At 48.8% G+C, this 7279-nt stretch overlaps 1 protein-coding gene across 1 annotated transcript; it reads right to left on the bottom strand.

Annotated features, from left to right (window-relative positions):
- Positions 1-1619: 1619 nt before the first annotated feature.
- On the bottom strand, positions 1620-6656 carry LOC106737552 (lymphocyte antigen 6E). The gene is made up of 3 exons (XM_014611475.3): positions 6533-6656; positions 3001-3123; positions 1620-1922 (listed from the first exon to the last, which is right to left on the bottom strand). Exons 1-3 carry the CDS (start codon positions 6582-6584, stop codon positions 1711-1713), a joined length of 387 nt encoding a protein of 128 aa, XP_014466961.1. The 5' UTR covers positions 6585-6656; the 3' UTR covers positions 1620-1710.
- Positions 6657-7279: the final 623 nt, after the last annotated feature.

The raw sequence follows: 7279 nt of genomic DNA, 5'->3' as shown, positions 1-7279 counted from the left end.
CTGGCAATGCTCCTACCAATGCAGCCCAGGATGCCGGTCACCTTCCTGGCACCAAGGGCGCACTGCTGGCTCCTGTCCAGCTTCTCGTCCCCTGTCCCCCCAGGTCCTTTTCTGCAGAGCTGCTGCCCGGGCCGTTGGCCCCAGCCCAGAGGGGTTTCTATGCAGACCTCCGGCTAAAAGCCAGATTAACCGATATAAAGGACTTTGTACAATCACGTAGCTCATGCACCCCCACTCCCCCAGCACATACCTTCATATATTGAAAGGTCAGTAGTGACCTATGTGATTATCCAGTCTACCTACCCCAGATCCTCCTGAATGAACTCCTATGTGAACCACAGCAGTGGCTTTCAAACTAAGGTGTGGATATCCCTGGGGGTACACAGAGATTCACCAAGGGGTATGTGCCTAAATTTGAATAATGGTGGCAGAGCTTCTGATGGGTCAACCTTGATTTTAAAATTGCCCTCGATACAGTTTCCACTCTTGCTCTGCACAAGTTCCTCCTAGGATCGGTCACTCTTGCTGTTTAGAAAATGTGCCGATTTTTTCTCCACTGAATTCGCCTGACTTCAGCTTCCAGCAACCAGTTTCTTGGTTGCGTCAGGTCATAACAGCAGGTTTTCCAGCCATTCTCAGTCCTCACTCGCTTCCCATCGTCCTCCCTGAATTGCGGGGAATGTGTCCATCCTCCCTACCCTGGCCACTTTCCTGCTTCCTACTCTTCCTCCTTCCCCTCCAGCTTTTTCCCCTTCCCTCCTTACATTCAGCTTTTTTGCACACTTACTGCCGCACTTTCAATGCCCCATCAGTGCCATTCCTCCAGTGGGAAACACAGGTACAGACCAGGGGATGCCTCAACCTCAGATTAGCTCTGGAGCCAAGGGTTTGAGGGGCTATATTACCCCTCAGAAGTCAGAGAGGTGCAGGCAACTAAAGATGCATCTACGCATGCACTTGAATGTGCATTGGCCTATTTTAATGTGCATTAAAAACCATGCACATTCACTAATGCACATTAAAATAGGCTAATGTGCACTAAAGCATCACTAAAAACCATGCACTTCTGCTAAGGTGCATTAAGACAGGCTAATGTGCATCTTTCTAGTACCTCACAATGGAGATACTGGATTTAACGTGCATTAACTAAAGCGCGTTAATGCATGTGTAGATGTGCCCTAAGAGTGGAAGAAGCCATGGATTGGGGAACCCGTCTTGACTCCCTGATAGATGAGAAGGAGAATACAAAATTGTATTTTGAAAGTGGAGGAGTTTGGTTGTTTTTGTCACTGCTTTAGCTGTTCTAGCTGCTTACCCAGGATGTTTAGTGATTATTGTGGCATTATACACTGAAAAGAGAACTGGAAACATCACACGCTCTGACGTGACTCAGGTGTGGGAGGGTGATGAGGGTTTTGTGCTGAAGTGAATAAGGTAGGCTTTCAAGTCTGTGAATTTAGGGGCAGTGTTTCCAAAGCGCCTAGGAGACCGATTATCAAATGTGACTTACACCCTTTGGGGAGACTGTCCCAGGTAGTTAGGCTCCTACAGAAAGGAAAAGAAAAGGAAGTGATGGTTCAAAGCTGCAGAGGTGCCATTGAAAGGCCCACTCATCTGGCTGCATAGCACTGCTTTGTGAGTGGATTAATTATTTTATTTCACCATTGAGTCTCTATATGGGATGGGTGTGTGGCTTTTTTTCCTGACCCATCACGGTCCAGATCGGAGGATATAAATAAAGCTGGCCAAAGTCCCTAAGGAGAGTATCACATAGCTGTTTCTTGTGCTGCTGTCTCCGCTCGCGTTGCATAATGGCTCATCGCAGCAAAAAACTCTGGTGCTTGTTCTGTTTTGTTTTGTGCTCATTTCTGGACACTCTTGAGAGCACATCTTGGTGGTGATGTATTTAGGCCGCTTGCGATCTATACCAGGAAAGGGGAGAAACAGAAAAAATCATTGCTAGAAAGTATCCTTCAACACCGAGAACCATTCATATCAGAGACAGAATAGTACTAAAGAAGCCCAGAAAATACGACCAGCAAAGGCATCATTTCTTAATGACCAACTGGAGAGATGGTCATTACTTCAGCCAGTCTTTATTAACCAGAATATCTACAGACCATGGGCAGGTTAATACTTGAGGCGGTGCTCACTCTTGAGCACTAATATTTAAGGCCGCTAGATCATAGCTTCTAGCATGCCTCATTTCCTGAATGACCACTGGGACCAACTGGGACGACCAATCCAGGAAAAATGGGACGGCCACTGAAACATCAAGGGAGATTATATAGGAACCTAGAGAAATAGGACAAGCCCAAATAAAGTGAACCACAGACAATCCATCCCATATCCTACGTCAGATCCAACATGTGTGAGGATGTAGCTTTGAAACTGCAAAAGTTCCCTCGGGATAATACGAGTGAAAGCCATCTATTGAATTAATCTATCGAATTAATTGTGATATTGTGTCTTGAGGTTGCCCCGTGCTATGAGACAGCAGGGAAGCAGTACAGGCAGCAGGACTTCTCTCTGAGGGTGCCCTAGGGTCATCTTTCCAAAGGGACGGGGGGATCAAGCTGAACTTCAGCCAGAGTTAGAGGCTTGACAAGGGAGGAAGAAGCAATACGGTGCCCCAGACAGCATGGCGTGTGTTAAGCCACAAGTATTGCAAGTCAACTCGAGGATGGTCTTTCCTGGTTGTGTAAATTAGTTTTGCATGGGTCCCACTCCCTCGAGACAGCCTCCTGAGCAAATATCACCACTTGCTGTTGGGCAACTCACTACTCAGTCATCATTTCCTCAAGAAGAAGAGGAAAAAGCAATGATGGCTTGGGAGACTGGCCTAGGAGAAGACCCAGGTGACCTCCTGCATCATGCCACAATTTAGACCATGAACTCCTTGGGGCATGTTTCTAATTGCATGTGTGTCTGATCCCTGGCTGGTGCCCCCAGGTGCCAGAACAGTAAGAAACGGCAAGGAGAGATGATCCCCAAACTTACAAGTTCCTATGTTTTTACGGAGGATCACACAATATCTGTCATTGTCGTTGCATGTAGTGATAGTTGACAGGCAGTTCTTCCGGTACCTCTCGCTATCACATGTGTAACATATCAGAGAGGAAGCTGAAAAGGGAACAGAAAACAGGGTTTAGGAAGGGATAGAGAAAGCAGTCTTCACTCTCTGGGGATCCCGATGCCATGCATGTGACTTTCTCCTCGTGGTGGATTGATGTCTCTTCCAGTAACGACAGGGCTATCCATTGCTTTCCATGTGCTTTGCTGGCGGGACAGGAGTGCATTGCAGAGAGGAGAGGGTCTGGACTTTGCAACCGAGCAATTGCTCCCCAATCTGAATAGCTCTCTCACAGACAGTGCTTGCCCCATGGGTATATGCAGCCCACTTGGAAGCAATATGAGCTGACATGGGATCAGGATGTTTATGATGGCATACCTCTGTCTCATGCCACCTGGAGATTGCAATCAAATACCTTTCCCAGTGTCTGGGTGATGCTGGGCCCTGTCAGCGCTGAGAAAACGATGCTGAGTTGAGGAAATGAAGTAAAAAACTGATCAATCTTGTATCAGCTGTGTACAACCCACATTTGTGATCAAAGTCGGCCTCCTCCACTGTGGGCCAGATTCCCACCAGCTGCTAAATGATGGGACAGGACTCACGACCAAGATCTCTCTCTCTTTCATATGCTATGGGGCAGGAGGCTGGGAGCTTTTACTTCTTCCAGCTCTATTTTGGGCTACTAAAATGTGCTTTATGCAAAATTATACCTTCCATCTTTTCAGAAGCTGATGCCAAAGAGGACAGACTGCGAGGGGAACAGAGCATCTCCGCGTGCTCTAGAGTCATAGGAAATGAGGGTGTGAAAGGACCTCAGGAAGTCGCATCCACTGCAACCCCCTGCTCCAAGCAGGACCAGCCCCAACTCCATCATCCCAGCCAAGGCTGTGTCTACCTGAGTCTTAAAAACCTCCAAGGATGGAGATGGCACCACCTCTCTGGATAACTCATTCCAGTGCTTCACCACCCTCCTAGTGAGAAAGTTTTTCCTAATATCCAACCTCAACTTCCCTTGCTGCAGCTTGAGCCCATTGCTCCTTGTCCTGCCATCTGCCCCCACTGAGACCAGCCCAGCTCCATCCTCTTTGCAGCCCCCCTGCAGGGAGGTGAAGCTGCTATTCAATCCCCCTCGGTCTTCTCTTCTGCAGACTCAATCAGCCCATTTCCCTCAGCCTCTCCAACCCCTGAACTATTTTCATTGCCCTCCCGCTGGACTCTCTCCAATGTGTCCACATCCTTTCTGTAGTGGGGGCCCACAGCTGGACACAGGACTCCAGATGTGGCCTCCCCAGTGCTGAATAGAGGGGAAGAATCACTGCCCTCCATCTGCTGGTAATGCTCTCCCAGCTTTTCAGTTGCATTCTTGATGCAATTGAAGATATTGGCTTTGTTGCCAGCCTTGACCAGCCTCAGGTGATGTAGGTTGAGCTGCACAAAAAATGGCCAAACCCATCGGCCCTAAAGCCTTTCTTTAATTGCTGAGAACAAAACACTGGGAGGCATTACAACTGGCCTGGCCAGCAAAGTAAAGGGAGCACTTAACACATCCAGAGAAACTGTAGCATCTTCTTCCCTGGAGGTTTTCAAGACGAGGCTGGATAGTATCCGTCTAGGATGGTTTAAAAACAGCTTACTCTGCTTTCATGCAGGAAGTTGGAGTAAATGTCTCCTAAACTCAATGACGCACATAGAGAAGTAGGGCTGCAAGGGGCTTCCAGCGGTCATGTAGTCCAACCCCCAAGTCCCTTCCAAGGTCCAGCTAAATCAGCAGCGAGACCAAATGTAACCGAGAGAAACCTCTTGCAAGAAACATCATGCAGGGAGGCCAAACTTAATATATTCTACGTTAGCTTAAGGATGATAGCCGCAGGGACTGCGGGAACCACGTGCACCAGATGCCGTTGTGCTGCGATAGAGGGGTGGCTGTTAAGTTTTTTCAAGAGAGCTTGTAAAAACAAAACTAGCTTTTCCAGAGAAGACCATTAATTAAAATGCAAAGGAAACAGTGGGGGCACTTAGGAAACAGGGGAAGTGGCATTTTGAGAGGCAGAAAGCAGAGATAAGCCATGCATCCTTCCGAAAAAGCCTGTGGTCTTTACCAGGCCGCTGTTTTCAGCTAATGGACACCTCCCAGGGCCACGCAACACCTGTTCAGTCTCATCCTCAGAAAGACACTTGAATAAGCAAATGGAGGAGGTGTGTTAGAGTGAATCATGCATTTAAAAACCAGGAGATGGACCTCAAGGGGAAATAGGAGACCGCCGTGGATTTACAAACATCCATCGGTTTGTGACCCATCCTCCTCCAGCCCCTTGGGTCTCTCCAGGCAATATAGGGGAGACCCGATACTGCCCTGTCAGGCAGAGGGATGCTCAGATAAGTGTGTACGTCTGTGTGTTTGGGGTGTAGATGATAAAACGTTGTCATTGTATCTGGAGCTGACTTTCCAATGCACCGGGGATCCAGGTCCCAGCCTGGACCAGTGGAGCCTCATGCGGTCTGCCATCTTCCTACTGCAAAGACCACCTCTCTCTCCACTTTGCCGTCAAGCTGGATGACGTTAGTATAAGAAGAGGAAGGGGGCTGTGATCCTAGTGCTCTGCATGGGGTCCCCTTGGTCCTGGACTCATCTCCCCACCCCAGTCTGGGGTTGCCCAAAGCTGCTGCCCTGCAACAGGAGGTTGCAGAGCTCATTACCGAGAGCATTAGGAGTTTGAGGAATGAGTGCTTCATGGAGTCAGAGAGAATCAGTGCCCCCCCCCCCCCAATCTTAACAAACTTTCTGGCAAGGAAGAGGTGTAGGGAAGGCTGATGTTTTGAAGCCGGTTGCTGCATGTGAGTCAGAAAGCAGCAAAACATGCGTGTGAGTAAGAGAATGCAAATCTCCAGCACCTACAATCAACTCCACAGCTTTGTTCAGCGAGAAATACATTGGGAATCCAGCCAGCTGCCACTGGTGTGGTAAGAGGCATCTCAGACACTACATCAGACCCCGATCCAGTCTGCAGGACTGGGTAATTGCTCTCACGTGTTCCTACATTTCTGTTTCTCCCTCTCCAGGAATAGACCGGTACACAAATACCCAGAGCAAAGATGGTGAAACCTGAGGAGCGAGATCCATTTTCCTTCGACGATCTTGGATATCTGTACTCTGCATCTGTCAGATCTCCGAGCCCAAGGGAAAGCCAGTGTCCCATGCAATCCAGTACCATTCAAAGCCATTTAATGGAGCGGCTCCCCTTGAATAGGTTTGCACGCTCGGTGAAATGCTTTTATTTCAGCCACGGCTGAAAACTCAAAGGCAGCGAACGTGCCGTCTGCAACTAGATGCATGCAACACCCCACTTGTATCTTCACCTGGAAGTCAACAGCAACTCCCCGCCACCTGGCAGCCCATCCTGGGGCTTCCCATCATCTATATAATCTTGGTCTGACCGAGGAGAAGCGTTAGAGTCTCACCTCGCTCAACGCACAGGATGGCAGCCAACAAGACGACGAGAAATGTCTTCATCTTTCTCCAGAGCCTCTCGATCTGGGCAAATGCTCCAAGAGCAAATTATATATAATCATTGGAGGCAGCAGCATGACAGGTTTCAGGTGACACACGGGCAGATGCAGATCAAGGGAAGGGTGTGTAGCATGCACGTGGGAGGTTTCCAGGCATGAGTCCATTTGGTGTGTGCTTGCACCCATGTGGAGTCCTTCTGCAGCTCTGGGGTTTTCCCAGGTGCTGAGTAGAGAAGGCCTTGTTTTTCTTGGCAGGATTTCTCAGCAGAAGCAGCACTATTATTGGAAACCCAAGGTCCAAAACAACCCGGGCTTGTGTCCACCCACCTCTTTCTCCCATCTTAGCGTTAATGTCTGAGGTTCTCAGCTGGAGCACGCCGGCTTAGCCCCGTGGACGCCGATGGAAGTCAGGCTGGTTTCCACAGGGTCCTCTTCATAGGAGGTCTTCCTCATATTTCAGTAACTTTTTCCTCCTTTGACACCCACTTCCTGCTCAAACTGTGTGATCCTCTTCCTTGTAGGCCATTAGCTCTGTCCACACATGCATGACTTAATTGATCTGAAAAGCTGAGCCTGAGGTGCCAACTTTGCTTGCAAACAGCATGCATGTTTCCCCCCTAAACCATCCCCTGCAAGCTGGGGTCTGTGTGTTAAGTGAGGAAGTTGAGGTTTTTTGCCCAAATAGAAGAGAAGAGCATG

This window comes from Alligator mississippiensis, chromosome 3, assembly GCF_030867095.1.
Source record: "Alligator mississippiensis isolate rAllMis1 chromosome 3, rAllMis1, whole genome shotgun sequence".
In the NCBI taxonomy this organism is placed as follows: domain Eukaryota; kingdom Metazoa; phylum Chordata; order Crocodylia; family Alligatoridae; genus Alligator; species Alligator mississippiensis.
The sequence above is the reverse complement of the archived record's forward strand: the minus strand, read 5'-3'. Positions and strand labels throughout refer to the sequence as shown.

Bases quoted from the DNA above. Each gene is read 5' to 3' on its own strand.
- LOC106737552 (XM_014611475.3), bottom strand. From the start codon at position 6,584: ATGAAGACATTTCTCGTCGTCTTGTTGGCTGCCATCCTGTGCGTTGAG. The intron at 3,124-6,532 runs GTGAGACTCTAA...TTCCCTTTTCAG, and splicing joins CATCCTGTGCGTTGAGCGAG to CTTCCTCTCTGATATGTTAC. The intron at 1,923-3,000 runs GTAAGTTTGGGG...TTCCTGGTATAG, and splicing joins CCGTAAAAACATAGGAACTT to ATCGCAAGCGGCCTAAATAC.